The sequence below is a fragment of the Clupea harengus genome, chromosome 3, assembly GCF_900700415.2.
Source record: "Clupea harengus chromosome 3, Ch_v2.0.2, whole genome shotgun sequence".
Lineage (NCBI taxonomy): Eukaryota > Metazoa > Chordata > Actinopteri > Clupeiformes > Clupeidae > Clupea > Clupea harengus.
The window spans coordinates 9,031,922-9,051,921 of NC_045154.1; the positions used below are offsets into that span (position 1 = coordinate 9,031,922).

The following is a 20,000-nucleotide window of genomic DNA, read 5'->3' on the forward strand; positions in this document are numbered from 1 at the left end:
TAACTCTCCTCACAGGCCTGTAATTCATAGCAGGGTATCTTGTATGGTTTTGCTTTACATTCGCCCTGACAGTTTTATGGGCATTATGTTTATTTAGTGCTGCCCGCTCTCTCTCTCTCTCTCTCTCTCTCTCTCTCTGTCTCTCTCGTGCTGGCGCTCTACAACGTGCTTTTTTAGCCGCTGCCTCTCTCCTGCTAAGATAAACAGAGCAATTTAAAAGCCATTAAACGCCAGAGGAGAGCAGAATTGAATCGTAACGCTCTTTAGAAGGTCAGCTCTCAACACCGACTAAAACATAGACGGCCAAGTGAAAGTTGAAGAAAACAGTGAAATCACCCCTCAGTGTTATGTTCTTCCCCTCCACCATTTCTTAGTAATTTTTTTATGGAAACTTGTGGAAGGAGATTACCTCTAAGTGATCCATTCAAATGTTCTCCTCAGTGGCATGTACAAGCATGAAGAAAGTAAACAAAGGTAACAAGCACAGGCAAACACTGCAGTAAGTCAATAAATATGCCCGTTAAGTTGTGTGAATATGTTCTATGTGTATTACTTTTTACACCATTTACATTTTGAACATATTCTTAAATGTATGTCTGTTATGGTGATATACATGTATTTACATGTGTCAGTAAATGCCATGTACATTGTTTGAATGCTAATTCCGCTTACATTTAAGTGGTGAAAATACACACTGTATTCATTCACACTTAATATAAATTGCACCAAGTTTGCAAGTTTGCCTTTCTCCATTGAGCTCTTTCACACAATCCACAATAAGGGTCATGGGGTCGTGCTCTGCTCCTGAGTGCGAGGCATCTACTGCTGTAGCCTGTTGAACTGGAGACAGGACCTGCTGATAAGATGCAGTGGCGTGATTAAACAAAGCGCCTTGCTTCTAATCTGTCATCACCCAAACCGATGTGCCTCCGCCTCACAGCTCTGATAGTGGGTTGGAGAAAAGAGTGAAGAAATGGAGAAAAAAAAGACCGAAAACTGCAGTTTAGCGTCTAGCCTCTTAGTGGAAAGATGGGCGATGCGATTACCTGTGGTTAATCTCCTCCTGATAGGAGATTACTGTGGGGCTGAGAATCGGTGATACCTGCCTGAGCGCACTAGTGTCTGTCCACAACAACTTGAGAGCCAGGGCTTGAGGCCTTCGCTGCTGTAAGAAGGGTCCGAGATAGTTTGAGAACTAAAGGAAAAGCATCACACGCTTAACTTAATCTGTAAAAACGATCACAAATGCAGGTGTTATGAAATTTGAACGTACTTCTCGTCGAAGGTGTTGAGCTGAACTGAAATGTTTTCTCCTCATCCTGCCGCTGCTGCAAAAAACTGCTTTTGAAGATGATCACAGGGTTTCCCAAATCCCACTCACAGAATACTATATGTGATTAAATCGGTAGCAGTCCCTCTCTCCTTCCCCAGATTTAGGAATCGATATGGCGAATACCGTTAAGAGAACACCTCCCAGACTGCGTTGTTATTAGGTGGCGTGCGCGGTGCTCTGGTGAGAATGAATCTCCTTGGGCCGGCCACATTGTTCTGGCGTGATGTGTAGTTAGTCATGGATGACAGGTATTGAGCAAAATGAAGCATTTGCTTGTTTGTGCCGGGAAAAGCCTCGACAGAGAGGAGTGACAGCTGTAGCGGTGTAAGGAGGCTTGTCTGCGTCCCGCTTGGGTTAGTCATGACTACAGGGAAACAGACGCATCGATCCACAGCCAGGGAGACGGAGGGGGACAGAGAGAGGGGGAGAGGGAGAGGGGGAGAGAGAGAGGAGAGAGAGACTGTTTGTTTCAGTGTCTGTGCGCGTGTGTGCGTGTGTGCATGTGTGCATGTGTGTGTGTGTGTGTGGAGGGAGAGAGGGCTTATCCGTCTCCATAGTGCAGTCAGACAGACTTGTGGCTCATTGAGAATCATGGCCCGCTCCCAACCACTTCATTTGTTTACCTCTGCATCGAGTCCCAGCTCTGGGAGGCACACACACACACACACACACACACACACACACACACACTTACACACACACACACACACACACACACACACACACACACACAGACACAGACACAGAGTATACACACACGCTCACAGAGTACACACACACAGACCTCAGGCCCAGCTCAATCCAATGATTAAGACATCAGAGTGAATCTCCCTGCAGTATTAGTGGTGTGAAAGATCATCAATAGCTCAGGGCCTTTTTATTACCCTCTCATCTCGCTGAGTTAGTGTTCAAGCCACTGAATGAAGAAAAAAAACACTGAAACAGTCTGTGATTTTTTAAATATATCTTTACACAGACACATCAAACAGGTATGACCAGCAGCCTGCCGAACCATTCCCATTTCATATTCTTGACAGGTAGCTCCTCACAGCTCATCTCTCTGTACTATATTCTTGTCAGAGTGTGTCCCCTGTGGATTTTCTCACCATCTCATTGGCGTATCCTTTAATAATAATAATTCATAACCTCTTTAACGTTTATCATCTGAACAAGGTCATTTGTTTGGAGCTCAAAGCGGTTTTAGAGGTTTGAGAGGGTTCTTTTTTTGCCCCTTCCCTGTCCTCTGGAACTAATCTGAAGTTGTAAGGATTTATGAGCCTTAATCATGTTGTACACTGCCAATTTGGTGGAATAATCTGTCCCTGTTGCTGTTTCATTTTGTTTGGTGAGGGGAAGAGGAGGCGTACTCCTGCTCCGGTGGAATAGCCTCAGGCAGGGATGAGCCTCTCTGCCTCTCTGCCTCTCTGCCTCGCTCTGTGGCTGAGCCGTTTGAAGGTGTTTCATCGCAGCGCTTGCCTCGCGCCCTCACAATACAGTCCAGCCCAGCAGGGAACTGCCCATTTCATAGCCAACTGTCAGGAAAGAGAAAGTGCTTCCCAAGCATTGTTTAGAGTGTTTAGAGCGTGAAAGTTAAAGACGCTGGAAGCGACGTTAGCGTTTCCTGCTATCCTCCGCCAGGCTAAGACACTCAAGGCTTCCACCCCCCCACCCCCCTTAACTGTGTGTGCAAAATATTTGGCAGGCAGGGGTCTCTGTCTCTTTGCAAAATTCCTGAGTTGTTAAACAGGCGGATAGAGTTGCAATGCCGCTAATTGCAGAGCTCAGGAGAGATTCTCTTTTCTCAGCAAACACCTACAGTATGCGCGTCAGTTATCAGAATTGAACAGCACCTCATTAATGTTTTAAGAGAAAGACAGACACTGTCTAGGTACTAGTTGGGTTGTGTTTTATGCCACACCAGCATTCCTCACAAAATGGTGTACCAGAAAATCTGAGATCAATACTGTTTTGTGCACATAAAGGACAAACGTGTATATCTCATAACATAGAATTTTTACCATAACATGAAGGCTATAGCTAACAGTTTACATGATTGAAAGGCAACCAGAGTCGGGAGCATTAGCCTATACAGTGCATACATACCAGGCAAGAAACATCCAAATTTAACTAGTTAACGTTAGAAAGCTAAAGATTTGGTAGGCTACATTAAAGCCTAGTCCATGGGTCAAAAAGCTAATGCTAGTTAGTTTCGCTAGTTTGTCAGTGGTTTATTGTAAGACTGATTAACACATAGCAATTCCGCTTATGGCACCCAAATGACCTAGCCTGACGATGTCATACTCCGAACCAGCACACCGAACCAGGAGAAAAAATGCCTCTTCGCTCAATTGGTTACCTACAACTAATCAGAACAACGTAGTATGTAACCAGGGCCAGCTGATAAATTAAACTTTTACCGGATCCCGTAGGAAGGAAGGCAAAAACATCTTTTCGATTGACAAATGCCTTGATCGCGTTTCTCTGTTCCTCTTTCAAAATGAATGCACTGTCAATGTCTAAATGGACTCGAATCTATACATTTAAGCTCTCCAGCGGCAGCCATGTTTGTTGAAAACTAATTCAACCCGTGTGTTGATTACGTTACTGTTGATCATCTGTCCATCATCGTATAAAGCCCGCCTTGACAATTTGATTGGTCCGGCAATTTTTGTCCGGAGATAATTTCTCCCCAATGGAGTAATGCCAGACCGAACTTCCCGACTTCAAATGTTGTGGGCGGGGCTAAGTTCGGTCTGGTATCCAGGCTACAAATGACCAACAGTGGCCCTGAAAAGAACAGAGGGAGAAGATCTTACTTTACGATAGATAGATATATATTTATGATTATTGTAAATGGAAATCTTTGTATTGATTTCTCAAATATATCTACCTTTTACATAAAAATTATCTTTTTCACTTGGGCTAGTCTAATTAAGTTTGGGCAACCAGAATCTGAAGAATCCTTGCCCGAAGGGCTACCATGGAAACAATTTTGTGAGCCCTGGAGAGAGAGACAAAGAGAGAGAGAGAGGGAGAGAGAGAGGGAGAGAGAGAGAGAGAGAGAGAGAGAGAGGGAGAGATAGATCCAGTGATGCATGGAGGAATACTCCAGAGAGAAAGTCATCTTGTTTTCCGAGCAAATGAGTGCAAACATGAACATTAATAGTGTCATAACCTCGCCGAGATTGGTTTGTTAACAAAAGGCCTCTTAATAACTTTTTCTGTATTATCATTGGCGTGGTATGATTAATGACATTGTTGATTGCGATACATTGTCCTGGCTTTTTCTTTTTCCCAAATGATCCAAAATCGTATGCCACTTTCTACTGATTAGAAAGTAGAGGTACTATAATTTCACATGTGCTACTTTCAAATCATTAGGGTATTCAAAATAGAGGATAGTTGTAAGGAAACGGTTTCCTGCCATCTTCAACATCTCCAAAGCCATTTGATTCTCAGCATGTTTCGGATACTTAATCTGGCCCTCTCCTCTCCTCCTCTCTCCCTCCTTCTGTCCAAGCCCAACAAGTGAACACTCACTGGAAAAGCACTCTGTGCAAATTGACACTCTCCAATTTCAACAATAGATTATATTTCATCGCAGTCTATTTGTTTGCTCCATGAAAAGAATATTTTCTTTTTGGACTGTCTTCTTTAATCCATAATAGAGAGTTTTTTTTCTGAAATAGGTCACTCTAACCACAGTGAAGAAGGATGAGCAGCAGCTCCAGCAAAAAGGAAATCAATAGAGTTATCTATTTGTCGCAAACCAGGACAGCGTGATTTCTATCCTTCTATCCTGTTTTTTTTCCCCTCCCTCTTCTTCCCCACGATGCATTTTTTTTTTCTGTCGCTTTCACACAATTTACCAGGTCTTTTCTTTTCTGGTAAAGGCATTATGCAGGCGAGGGTGAAGCAAAATTGCAAATGGTCTTTGTGAATGCACTTTCTCTGGAGAGCGTCCCGTGTCAGGTGTTTTCTTTTCTCCTCGCCTCTCTGTACCTCGACTCAAAGGAGCTTTGGAGTGGATGGATGGATGGATGGATGGATGGATGGATGGATGAATGGATGAGTGGGTGGTTTGGGGATGGGGGGGTGGTCTTGTTTCTCTATGGGTGAGGAATAAATATGGCCGTGGGGTCTTGACATTCTTGAGATGGGTGGAGGGTGATGGAAGGTGGTGCAGAGGAGCCTCTTTGTTAGTTCTTAATAAACCCGCGGTGGCAGCGCTTTGTAGGTGACCCAGCCTCGTCAGCTCCACACAGGGACTGTCTCTTTGTGACCCACCTACCCAGCACGAAGGGTCTGGTTGGGAGGCACTGGCAGGGCAAAGGACAATAGGACGTGACATGTGTCAGGCAGACACACACACACAAAAAAAATAATATATGCTCACAAACAAAACAGACACACACACGCACACACACACACACACACACAAGTGCACATAAAGGCCCACTGACAAACAATTACACATGCACAAGCACACACTCACATACCCACTCACACACATATACTCACAATACATGTATTCACAAATACACACAAAGACAAACACATACTGATACAAACAGATAGCCACATACACACTCTCTCAGGCCCTTCGGTTCAGCTCACAGTAGCTGACCCAGCTGCCTCTGCGCATCTCCCTGCTGCTTGTCTCAGGTGAGCAGGCTGCTGAGTGGCTCTGCCCCATGGACACAAAACACAAGCGGGCATCACCATGGGAACACCCATCACTGTACACCCCACCCAACTCCCCCCCCCCCCCCCCCCCCCCCCAGTCACGTAACCTACCTACGCACAGACACACACACAAACCCACATACACAGACACATACACATGCATATAGCCCCCTACACACACACACTCACACACACTCACACACTCACACACACACACACACACACACGCGTATACCCCCACACTCACCTCTCATTTTGGTCCATGGAGTGGCACCAGTGGCCTTGTGCCTTCTTCTCTACGGCCTGTCATGTCATCATCGTTGTCGCTGGGCTGGACTGGCCTTGGCCACGTGTGCTGGCAGTGCGGGGCTGTAGGCAGACAGACCTGGGGGTTGTCAGGGGGAGAGCGAGAGAGAGAGGGGGGACTCTGATGATTCATGGGCCCCCTACAGCAGCAGAGGTCACTCTGCTCTGGAGGATATGGGGTGGGGGGGTCGGGGGGGGGGGTAGAAGCATGACGAGAGTGGGGGTGGAGGGGGCCGGAGTCTGCTGCTGATGCCATATCAACATGATGATGATGGCGATGATGGTGATGATGAAGACGTGTCCTTGTACCGCTGTTTGATGTGCTGTGTGTCCTGATGCAGTGTCATCCTGTTCCCGTGGCTACATGTATACCCACACAAACACAAGCAAGCAAGCAAGCACAAACACATGAACCTAGAGCAAACAGGAAGCAAACACACACACACACACACACACACACACACACACACACACACACACACACACACACACACACACACATTCTTTGCACCTTTGTACCTGGAATGTTATCACACAGACATGTATTCACACAAAACACAGAGACACACAGAGACACACACACTCACAGACAATCCTATGAACCTGGCATTCACCACTTCAAGCCTGAATGGAGCATTGGTAGAGGCACAGGATTCATAATCGGCTCCATCTTGTCATTCCTCCCCATCAGAAAGTGTTGGCACTGGGTTTGAACTTGCAGTAATTACTGAGTAAAAGCCTGGCAGTCCTTTGTGCCTTAAATAATGACACCACCAATTAGGCTGTTTAAAGGCAACTTAATCCCTACATTATTTAGATAATTGCATTGAGTAAACTTACGTGACTGTCATTTCCAAAGCGATTATTACTTTGAATGTGCAGTTTTATCTTACACACTCTCTGCAAGGGATGGAAAAAAACTAAAGGTTTCATGTTTATATGAAAGTACAGGAGAAGAGGAGTGTGTGTGTGTGTGTGCGTGGGCGTGTGTGTGTGTGTGTGTGTGTGTGTGTGTGTGTGTGTGTGTGTGTGTGTGTGTGTGTGTGTGTGTGTGTGGGTGGGTGGGTGGGTGGGTGGGTGGGTGTGTGTGTGTGTGTGGGTGTTGACAATACCGTGTATGTGATTTCCATGTTACGAGAACTGATGCAATTCAAATTGGGTTAAACATTGCCGGTCCTGAGGTCCCTGAGTGAGAGCCCCAGACAGAGACATCCTTTTAAGAGCATGAGTCTGCAACAACCTACACGCACACACACACACACACACACACACACACACACACACACACTCACACACACACACACACACACTCACACACACACACACACACACACACACACACACACACACATACACACACACACACACTCACACACACACACACACACACACACACACACACACACACACACACACACACACACACACACAGAGAGAGAGTTCTCCAGAGCACAGACACACACAGCTGCACTCTGCAACACACAGACACAGACCTCTTTATTATTAATGTCTCTACTTTGCCTTATGGAGATGTTTGTGTCGGCTGTTTCAAGGTTAAATAGGGCAGAACTTGTGCATTTTACTGTGTTTCTGTGTGTGTGTGTGTGTGTGTGTGTGTGTGTGTTAGAGAGAGAGAGTGAGAGAGAGTGAGAGAGAGTTTAAGTGTGTGTGTGTGTGTGTGTGTGTGTGTGTGTGTGTGTGTGTGTGTCATCACAACAGACTATTAAGTTATTGTAACACAACTTGATTATTAAGATGCATCCGATACCAAGTATGCAGCAAGCTATGCCTCAGCATTATAGACATCGGCCTCATCACACGCACACCGACACACACAGACACACAGACACACACACAGACACACACACACACACTGACACACAGAGACACACAGACACAGAACATCAAAGGCCAGTTCTCGTTCTAGCACGTCTGCCGCAGCACTCTGGAAAAGAAAGAGCAGCAACCGTTAAGCCACAGAAATACCCCCCCTCCCCCGCCCTCTCTCTATCGCTCCCTCCCCCCCTCTCTATCGCCTGCCGCCCCCACCAAACACCCCACCCCCCATCTCTGTCTTCCCCTACCACCCCCCCCTCCCCACACAGAAAGCCGAGTGTCATGATGTTTTTTTAATGCATCTTTGGCTGTTGTCACAGTCGACCCCACCTGCATAGTTAGCGCGGGGCCGTGCTGGCATCCATGCTGATGAAGTGGCGTTGGCCCTAATGATGTGCGGGTCCTGCTTTAAAGATCACATTCATTTCTCAAGGCGCGCTCATTAAGGACCCGTGCAGGCCCGTTTCTAATTTACATCTGTCCCGTAGCATCGCGCTGTTCATAACCCAGCCGCACACCTTTCGTAATTATTAAAAAATCGAAAACACAAACATGCGGGGAAACTTGCTTACTGTGAAATATTGAAAATATAGGTAGAGTAAATCTGCTACATTATGTTTCTATGGTGTTTTGGGGGGGTGGGGCGGGGGGGTTGTTTGATACAGTAATATTTGCTCGCTTTTTGGTGCTGTCCAGCAGTTGTTGTTATTTTCTTCAAGTCCAGTTATTTAATACAGGTTTTTAAGGAAGTAATTCCCCGCTGTCTAATTACTGTGCTCTTATTAAACGTTCATGACTGAGTGAATCTGAGCTTTCTCATCTGTTACAGTTGGAAATAAAATGTCTGTAGTGCAGAGCCGAGCGAGTTAGCTTGCATTTTGGAATCAAGGAATCAAGGTCAACCCACAAGTCACAGCAGGCCCTTATCCTTAAATTCCATGTTGGGGTTTCAGATGGTGTATTTTCATCTAATCTGTGAGAATAAAGCTAGAAATATGAATGCAGAGGGAGGTCTCTGACTTGGGCAGGGAGGGCAAGGTCTCAGGTTAAAGGGAGACTGATTTGTAGATAAAAGCATTTGTCATAGAGCCACTCCAGTCTGTGTTTGTCTGTTGCCTTGCGATTAAGATCCCAACTGATTCCCTGACTGGAAGGAACATTTCTGGCATAAGCACGTCACACTTACCTCACTTCCTGTTTCCACCACACGCTTAGACTGTCACTCACACCCAATTAGGAATTTTTTATATCATCTGTTTTCTCAGGTGGTTGAGACTGTCGATGCTTACAGTTTTGTGTGGCTGTAAAAAAACTAAAATTGAATTATCCTCACATGAATCTTTTCATTTAACATTTTATTACCCTTTTGTACTAATGGATTATGTTTTAAAAATCCCTTTTCAGCAGTGTTACATTGTGACATCATTACTCTGTTGTTGGCCAGGTGCCATTATGTTATATGTGTATATCGGCATGCTCTCCATGTGTAATATGCACATATGTAATATACTCATTTCTAGGGCCTTGTTGGCCACACCCACCCCACCCGACGCTGTCCTGCAAACTTAAAGGTGCTGTGAAAGACTAAAAGTGGGCCAGCCAGTCAGGCAGGCAGGCAGGCAGGCGCGAGCGTGGGCCCTCTCGTGACCTACCTTGCTCAGAGGTGTGACAGGCCTGCTCCTCCTCGGCGGACCACATTACTAATGTGAGCGTGTGCAGAAGGAGCCGCGGCCCAGTGATGAATCACTCCCGTGTACCCCTGGCATCCTCATAAGTCAACCGGAAGAGAGGAGAAGAGAGTAGGGGAGAGGAGAGACGCGGCGTACCGCCACTAGCGCCACTAGCGCCTCCTGGACAGTGCAGTGGCTGGTGCAAAGTGACTCTGGCCGGGGGTGATGGGGGAACGGGGCCGGGGCGCCGGTTTGGTCTTCGGGACGGTGGGAGCTTAAAGGGTAGCTACAGCAGTGCCACACACCCCTACCACCCCCGCCTGGACTCCGACCCCTGCCACCGGATGGCCTAGAGATGGCCCTCAATCTTCTGCTAAAGAAAGCCCCTCTCCTGCCTCCCCAGTGCCTCTCAACGTTTTTATATAGCCGTCCACAATAAAACAATGGCTGTGCTCTGCTCCTCGGCCGCGCCCAATGCTTGTTTTTAATAAACGAGTGCAATGAGTGCTGTGGGGTTCGGGGAGGCCTCACTGGAGCTCGCTGCTGGCTTAGGGGCAGGAGTACATTAGACCTGTAAGCTGACGGCAAGGTGGCCGTACAAATCAGCACCGCTCGGGAAACTACGCGCTCAAAGTCAGGGGCAAGACTCATAGTGCAAACACTACAGCCACACTGAATCTAACATGTTGAATAGCCCACTTAACGTTACAAGCATCATATTAGATCAGAGTTAGGAAATGTACTCTTTGGTGTCTACGAAACACATGAGACTCAAATGAACATAGATTGCACATAGTACAGATATGACAAATATGACGTGAAGCCTATCATCAGGACTGCCTTACAAATAATACATGGGTGAATGATGTAGAGCCGCTATTCAAAATGATAAAATAGCTCACCTCCAAAAACATATACACCATTAGTGCATATAGATACTGTGCGAACTCCACCCTTTCTTCCTTGAGCGAAATAGAAGGTTAACTATTTTAGTTTACAAGCAGACACCCCCCATCCTTGCCATCTCTGCTCACCGTTGATGTGGCTGCATGGTGAGGTTGCATGTTGCGGGGAGGGGGTTGGTTAGGGGGGAGTTTGTAGGTTTTGACACCGGGTAATCCATCAGAATCTGCAGGGGGTCTCATTGGTATGTTCCTCAATAATGAAGTTCATTCGTTAGCTCTGCTCACGAAAGGCCAACAACGTTCCCCCCCGCTGCCCTTTTCAGTGCGCCAGGGCCTCTTGCTGGAGTCACCAGCACCCCCACCTACCCCCCCCCCCCCCCCAACAAAAAAAAAACATAATCATGCTTTTCATAGCAACAGCTCGCGCCACAACTGCTGCGCCACATGAAGGATAAGCAAGTCCTATTACCAATCCTTCATGCTTGGTTATGGCCATAATTATCACACCGAAAATGACCTGGCCTACTTCACAGGGAGGGGCTGGAGTAACGAAGCTCCCCTCTAATCACTTCTACTCCCCTTCCCCTGTCCAGAAGAGATGTATCTGTTTTTATTGAAGGTGTGTGTGGGGGTGGGGGAGCGCCAGTTCATTAGAATGCAGAGGCTTGGGCCCCCCTCCTGTCTAGCTGAGTCTCCCATAGCTGCCTGCTATGCCTTGTGTGCCTTTTTTCTTCTCTCTCTCTCTCTCTCTTCTTCTTCTTCATCTTCTTCTCTCTTATAAATTGTGGATTACTTGTCATGCTGATACTAGATGTTGGTGTTGTGTGAAAGTCTTTGCCGAATCCAATTCATCTCAAGCATAAATTCTTTGGTTTTATATATTCAGTACGTATCAGATGGCCTTGTCATTTTGACATAATGTGAATGCTTTATTAAACTGCACTATCTCTATAGAGTCCAACTGGGTTAATGTTTTAATATAATGAATCTCACCTCCCTTTCCTTACTAAATGTGAAAATGCCCAAAGACAAAGGAGCTGGCTGCACACCCTTGCTCTATTAAAACTAACGGAGCGATGATGACTGCAACAACCACAACAGATTCCAAATAGGCGCCCCAGGGCATCTGATGTTTTCAATTAGATTGAGCAGAAGAGGAGTTTAATGCTTATCAAATTGTTTACTGCCAAATGCCTCCGTGTTATTAATACCTGAAAGGGCTCCTCTGAATGTGATCTTGGGGGGTAAACATACACTCAGTGCACAACAGGGCCATGGATTGTTGGGTATAAACAGGCCTTTCACTCCTCTCCGGCATAATGGGAATCCTGGTAGTTCTCGCAGATTCGACTCAAATAGGAGTTCATTTTGAAATGAATTGGGCTTCGTTCTGGGCTAGATACACACAGGCAGTTGTTACAGGGCTTAGACCCTGCAGCTGGGCTTCAATATCCCCTCTTACGTCGGAGTCCTTTTTCCTCATGCTCCCTCACAACGACGTCTTTGTTAGTTCGTTATATCATGAAACACTCCCGCTTAAAAAGAAAGTGGATTTGGATGTAATTTTCACGTAGTTGTTTAGAGATTCGGGGGCCATATCCGGCTTGGTAATGCCCTTTGATCCCTATGTGTTTCCAAGAACTTAATACGGGATCTGTTAAAAGAAAAAGTGATTGATTAGAACTTAGAACGTAATTAAAAAGTAATGGCATAATATAATAAAAAACCAACATGCCATCATTACAGATTTACTCAGCAGTAGGTAATACTGGCATTGTAGTCATCTGTTACAAGTACTTGGCAGGCAGTTTAGTAGTATTGCATCAGAGAACGGCAAGGACCCCCAAATGTCACCAGGTGCTTGGATAATGATTTTTGTTGACGGCAGAGCAGCCTTTGTTTGGGGCTTGGCAGGGGATTTATCTTGGGTCTCCTTTTGTTTTGCACTCTTATTGCCCTATAAATACGTCTCCGTGTACGAGCACCACTGGATTGGCCTGGGGGATTCAGTGGTGGCAACTGCTGCATGGACTCTAATGGGACTGAGCACTGATAAGTGTGTGTGTGTGTGTGTGTGTGTGTGTGTGTGTGTGTGTGTGTGTGCGTGTGTGTGTGTATGTCTATGTGTGTGTGAGTGAGTGTGTGTGTGTGTGTTGATGGTAGGTGTATTAAAGGTGAATACAAAAGAGAAATGATTAAAACCTCTATGTGATTATTCCCTGCACTTGTGCTTCTTGTGTATGTGCATATACGATGTGTGTGTGTATGTATGTGTATGTGGGTTTGAGCGTGCATGTTTGTGTGTGTGTGTGTGTGTGTGCATCTGTGGTTGGTTATATGTGAAAGATGTACATCTTTCATGGTGTGTCTCCTAAATTCCTCTCGTTGCCCTGATTTGAAGCCTCCTGCGATAGTTTACTTTCCCACAAAGAAAAGGAACACAATAGTTTTGTCTATTTATCCTGGAAATAGATATTCCCCATGTTGTCTGTGTGATTTATTGAAGTCTGTTACACAGGTGGAAGCCTCAGGAAATTGCCTGGAATGGCTCTAAATTGGTTTATGATTGTCTCTTATGGCTTTGTGTTGCGGCTGCAGTTTGATATTGTGCCCTGCTCTCTATTGCCGTTCATATTAAATTGATATGTTGCTGTTTCTGTCGCGTGTATTCATGGTCTGCTTAATTCGAAAAACGCTAGAGACAGGCCGCAGAAATCCCCTTTGCCTCACTGTGGTCAGCATCCTTCGGTGATTGAAAGTGAGTTTTTTTTGTGTGTGTCACATTCCACCACTGAGAGAGCGCATGCTTAAAGGTGGACTTTATTTCTCAGTCTGTGTGATCGCAGGTGGTTGGGCCTGAGGTGTTTCTGCGGGGGCCTGCGTGCTGACTGTGCAGTCGAGCATCTGCAGGCTTCACCGCCCTGGAGTCAATGTGTCTGCAATAGTGTGTCAGTGGTTGTCTCGTACTGTTTCTCAGCCACTGGATCTGTGCGTCTCCTGTCTTTCTGAAACCAACGCTCGCACGCGCGCACACATACACACACACACACACACACACACACACACACACACACATACGCACGCACCCACACACACACACACACACACACACACACACACATACACACACACACACACACACAGACACACACACTGTGAAGCTCACACACATGCTCTCACAGGAAGAGAGAAAGCTGTGTGCACAGTGCTGTGTAGTCTAGCTGTATCTCTGGGGCCCTGCAGCGTTTCCTCTGACCCTCTCTCTGGAAGCCACAGAGAGGCCGCTCTGCAGAGCTGTGGCCAGCCACGCCTGCTGCTGCTGCTCCTGCTGCTGCTCCTGCTGCCGCTGGCTGTGTGCACCGAGTGCCAGGAGGAACTGAACTTTTGGTAGCGGAAGTGAGTCTTGGTATCATGGCCACATCGCTTAAGGCGTCCATGTTTGGGAGGAGCAAAGTTCAAACAAATCCACCTCTAATCCCCTATCCCCAAGTTTGAAATGGAAAGGAGGGTTACAGAAATGTAACTATGTGGGAGGTGACTGGAGTGGCAAGTAACCCAACGCCGTCACCTAAGACAGCAGTGTGTGCACTGGAGAGTACAGGAGGTCACATGTGGGACCCTTAGGCAAGTAAGCAGCAGCTAGTGTGGAGACGGAGCCGGCCCAGATGAGGGCCTGAGTCGGATTGGATCTGTGAGGAAGGCTGCAGCGGGCAGGGGCACGAGGGCAGGGTAATGCAGATGAGAGGCGAGGGAGAGGGTGGGGGTGGGGGGGTAGGGGGCGCGTCGTGGTTCTGAGGCTTGAGCCGTTGCCACGTGGGATGGATGGATGCTCCCTGACAGACTGCTAATGATGCCATTAACACTGCTGTCCTCGCGCTGCTCCACTCTGTTCCTCAGGGGGGTGGGCCAGTGATGCCGGCTCTCTGTTCATCTTTCTTTCTCTTTTGCTGTCTCTCTCATTCTCCCCATCTTACATGCAAACACATAGTCTTTCTTTATCATCTCTTACTTTCTCTCGCTCTCTCTCTCTCATATACACACATATACACATACCCTGTATCTCACTCCCCCCCCCCCCTCTCTCGCTCACACACATGCAGCCTCTCTGTCTGTCTCTTTCACTCTGTTCCTCTCGGCCTCCTTTTTTATTGACGTCCGTCCCACTGGGCTTGTTTACATTGACTACATTTGAGTTAATCAGAGGAAGGGGCATTAGGCGAGCCCAGCCAAAAGCCCCTACGGAGAGAGAGAGGCCAGCGAGGGCGCCACCTCCTGCCCACCCCGGGTCCCCTTCTGTGGGCCTCCGGTTGCAGGTGAACCCCCCCTCTCCTCCAGCGCCACCACCCCCTGCCCCTCGGATGAAAAACATGGCAGAGCTGAAATTGCAGTCAGACTCATTACATGGCAGCTGCACAACCCCAGCATGTTGTATGGAGGATTGCCACTGTTCTGATTGGATTGATAATGTGAATATGTCTGGCATACACACACTCCCACAGACATAAAACACACACAACACACACACACACACACACACACACACAGTGACACAGGCACACAAAAGCACACTCAAACATACACACACACACATACACATAGACACAGGCACACAAAAACACACTCAAACATACACACACACACACACACACACACACACTATATTTAAGTATTTGGGTGTCTAGTGGACTCGTGCTGGACCCAGTACTGCGCTAATGATCCTAGATGAGACCTGTCTGTGACAACAGACTGTACTGTGTGGGCATTCCAGTGGAGGAGATGACAGAGAGGAAAGGGCAAGGAAGCAGTGGACACCAGAAGAGAGATGAAGGGGGGGGGTTAAGAAAGACATAAAAGAGAGAGGAGAAGGTAAAGAGATGAGAGTGGAAGAGAGAAGAGGTCAACAGCAGAGGAATTTAATGCAGAATAAAGGGGAGAGAAGTGGGGAGGAGAAAGGAGGAGAGGAAAGGAGAGGAGAGGAGAGGAGAGGGGAGGGGAGAAAAGGAAAGTAGAGAGCAGCAAATCCAACAGCAGTTTCTTTCTCATTATCACCAGTTCTATCTATGAGAAGGTTTTCTACAACCTAGCACAGGTTTTTTTCTGTGAGCGTCCCTGCATTTGAAAGCACACCCACCATGCAATCGTCTCCCATACACACACATATGCTAGAGCAGAATAAGACAAAGCTTGCACTTTCCATTTGTTTTATCTCTCTGTCGGTCTCTCTCACACAGACAAATAGATGTTTTTCCTTCTGCAGATAAACAACGGCAGACTAAACTACTGATATCTCAGTGTCATCTCAAGGCTGTGGGCAGACAAAGAGGTTTCAGTGTATGTGTGTGTGGGTGTGTGTGTGTGTGGGGGAAACTGAGCGAGAGTGAGCATCTGTGTCTATGTGCATTATGGTTTGTACATTTTACGAATGAGGCTGCATGTGCTTGTGTGTGAGCAGATGTGATTGCTTATATACATGTATGTGTCTGATGTATGTGTGAGTGCTCTCTCAGCTCTCTCAGCAGAAGCCTTCCCCTTACACACACACACACACACGCACACACACACACACACACACACACACACACACACACACACACACACACACACACACACACACACACACACACGCCACGCCACACACACGCTGTGGGCTGGTTGTGGATGGGGGGTCCTCATTGAGTCATCTGGAGATCTGACTGTGGTCACGAACTCCAAAGCAGAAAAAACAACACCTGCAGAGCAACACAGAACCTAGCCCTGTCTTCATAGCAATGTGTGTGTGTGTATGTGTGTGTGTGTGTGTGTGTGTGTGTGTGTGAGAGAGAGAGAGAGAGAGAGAGAGAGAGAGAGAGAGAGAGAGAAGAGACAAGAGAAAGAAGTAGAGAAAAGATTGGTCTGCTATTCAGATGTGGTCATTGACAGTGGCCACATAGGCAACTTGCAGGGTCACTAACAACATGGGCGCCCTAAGTCAAGGGCACGGCCGGTAGCACTACACTACTCTACACTGGTTCCCATGGCTTCCCTCTTAATCTGTGCGTCGTGACAATGAAGCAAGACATAATGTCAGACTCGTCACGCTTGTACGCACACGTACGACACAGTCATGTAGTCAGTGTGTTACGGACTAATCACGAGTGTGTGTGATAACAGGCTTCAAACGACCTCCGCTGGGACCGCTGAGTGAGCCAAAGGAGTGCAACACGAGGGACCAGGAGAGTGTGTGTGTGTGTGTGTTACAATACAATACAGCTGTGTGTTACAATATCTTTTTTTTCTATCTTTTTAATCAATTCCACAACAGTGAGCGGCGGCAATGATAGCCGCACATCGGCTGCGATGCGCTTCGCTCCGTCGTCATTTCGGTCGGAATCGCATTGTGTTCATTAGGCGGAGTCCATGGTGACAGATTAGTGTTGACACAACACGAGTTAATTTATTTTTAGGGCCTCTAATGGATCACGCAAGAGGTCGTGATGAAACAGTCATTTGCGAGATTTATGGGATCAGGTGCAGAGAGCACATTTGCATAGTTTATTTAGCGGTGTCGAAGGCGCTGCTATCTGCCTGTTTAACGGGCAAATCATCACAAGAGCGCGCTCCTCCCGACGGACAGGCTCTTCAGCGAGTGTGTTTCACAGTGAGGACGTGACACGGAGCGAGGGGGGTGGTGGTGGGGCGTCCCGCGGGAATCATTTATGATTATCTATTCTGTTTTATTTATTCCAGCATGTCTTGGTCATTATTTTTTCTGCACACCCTGTTTTTAAAGACTGCGAGAGAGAGAGAGAGAGGATGACTGAGGTCTGAGACAAAGATGAAACCTAGTGTGAGGCATTGATTTTTTTTTACACTGCCAGTCATTTTATATTGCTGTAAAGATGGACGAATGTATTGCTTTCTTCACAGACGTGTTTTGTGGTGAGCAGAGCTGATATGGACGTAAAAAGGGAGCCCAGTCGTTGGCCAGAGCCAGCTTTCTCTAAAACCTAAAATCAAGGCAAGCCAGCTGGTTAGGGGTCTGAGCAGATTATCATATGAGAGAGAAGGAGAGAGAGGGAGAGAGAGAGAGAGAGACAGAGAGAGAGAGAGAGAAAGAGAGAAAGAGAGGAGTCGACAGAAAGAGAGAGGAACAGAGAAAAAGAGATAGAAGCATGGAGAGATGTTGAGAGGGGAAGATCACAAAGAGACGAGAGCAGGAGAGTGGTGACTGGGAAGGATAGATTGAGAGAGGGGGTGGGGGGGATATGAGGAGGATAGATATAGAAACTCATCAGAGAGGCAGTGTGAGGCGTAGGGGATCAGTGCGGTGCGGCGCGATGGGCTGGGAGGCAGGGAGGGGACGGCTCTCAGCGGCAGCCCAGCGGGAGGGCACTGAAGCGGGGGGAGGAGATGAGCATCCTCCTGGAGGGAGGTCAGCCAAGGGGGCACCAAGCCTACACACACACACCACACACACAAGACACACTCACACTCACACACACACACACACACACACACACACACACACACACACACACACACACACACACACACACACACACCCCACCACACACACCAGACAGACTCACACTCACACACACACACACACACACACACACACACACACACACACACACACACACACCACACCACACACAAAAAAAAAACACAAACAGGCATACACAGGGGTAAACACACGGACCCACATAGATATACAAACACAGATCACACACGCACACATACACCTCCCACCATGCAATCCCTCACATATATGTACACAGACATAGACACACACACACACACCTCCCCCAACACCACCACACACACACACACACACACGCACGAACGCACGCACGCACACACACATAACCCTACTTGGGGAAGTGGGGGTTGTGGGCTGCTTGTTAACATCTGGGCTCACCCTGGGTCGTGTTCACCTGACCGCCCATGCTGTAGTCTGAAGGGCAACACTGCTGTCAGACAGATAAGGAACAGAATAAATATGTACACCAGCAGAACTTCATGTGCTTTTGAACATGTTTCACTTCTAGTTCCTCTTGTTTTACACTGCATTTCACACAGTAGCCGCTCTCTCTTCTTCGGGTGTGTTTGTTCTCTCCTCACTTTATTTATCCTTTTCACATTTTCCTTTTCCTTTCACATAAATTTCGTTCCTGTCCTGCCTGCATTCCTCTCGGTCTGTGCCTTATTCAGCTGTAGTAGAGAAGGGAAGGGAAAGGAGAAGAGGAGAGAGAGGGGGGGAGGGGGAGAGGGGGGGGGAGCAGTGGATGTCTGGCGGTGCTACTGTTATGACTTTATCCCCCTCCTGCCTGAGATAAGAGCAGGGTAGATAGTGACAGCGTGCTGTGTCTACCGAGCCCTCAGACACAGACACCGCGCTCTGCAGTCGCTGGGAAGTGGGCCAGCTTTCCCTGCCTGCCTGCCTGAGCTGAGCCCTGAGCTCTCCCTCTTCCCTCTACCTCCCTCTCTCTCACTCACTCTCTCCCTCCCTCTCCCTCTCGCTCTGCCTCTCTCACTGGCTGCCTGCTGTGCCAATCAAAGACCCCGGGAGGCGGGGCCGGGGCCGACATTTGCCGGTGATGTCACAGTCACATGGATTGTGGTGTGGTCATGCTGGCAGGCGGCGAGGCAGAGCCGTGCTGGCCAGCTGCTCATGAGACAGCACTGGAGGGCTCCGCTCCGGTGACAGGGCTCTTCTATATGGACGCGCAGCTCAATGATGTATTTTGTGATTTCAGCTATGAAAGGTAAGTGGGAGCCTCGCGCCGAGGAAGCGGCATGGTTGGTTTGTTATGCTTGTTTTTTTTTTTTTTTTTTTTTTTGGTTCAGAGTGGGTCGGAGAGAGAGAGAAAGAGAGAGAGAGAGAGAGAGAGAGAGAGAGAGAAAGAGAGAGGGAGAGAGGGAGGGAGGCAGCGTAACAAGTAGGCAGCGAGTCTCCCCCCTTTTTGGTATTCATAGTCTGCCAGGCGCTCCATTTCAAAAAAGAGAAAAGAGTATGTGCGGGAGAGAAAAGGAGCGTGCGTCTGAGGGATTGGGAAGGAGGGAGAGAGAGAAGGAGAGAAAGAGTGAATGTGAGAGACAGTGGAAAAGAGAGAAGGAGAGAGAGGGAGATAGAGGGAGAATTGGGAATTGTGTCTGACTGCCTGTGAATGTGTTTATTGCCAGGGAATTAAGCCGTTGCAATATCTCTTTTTCTGCTTGAGTTGCAATCATGCTCTGTACTCTGAGTAGAAGTGTGGAGGGCTGTTTCATGTGGATGGCAGA

The 20,000-nt window shown here is 47.5% G+C and overlaps 1 protein-coding gene across 3 annotated transcripts in view; it reads left to right on the plus strand.

The window, feature by feature from the left end:
* The window catches only part of roraa (RAR-related orphan receptor A, paralog a), a 251,316-nt gene that overhangs the window by 168,608 nt on the left and 62,708 nt on the right, over positions 1-20,000 (plus strand). The window contains exon 1 of one of the 3 annotated variants that reach the window (XM_012833619.3): positions 19,057-19,483. The exons of the other annotated variants lie outside the window; for them this stretch is intronic. Coding sequence (XP_012689073.1) covers positions 19,453-19,483 — 31 coding nt within the window. The 5' untranslated portion in view covers positions 19,057-19,452. Of the gene's footprint in view, positions 1-19,056; positions 19,484-20,000 lie in introns of those variants that run through there. 3 annotated transcript variants of the gene reach the window in all.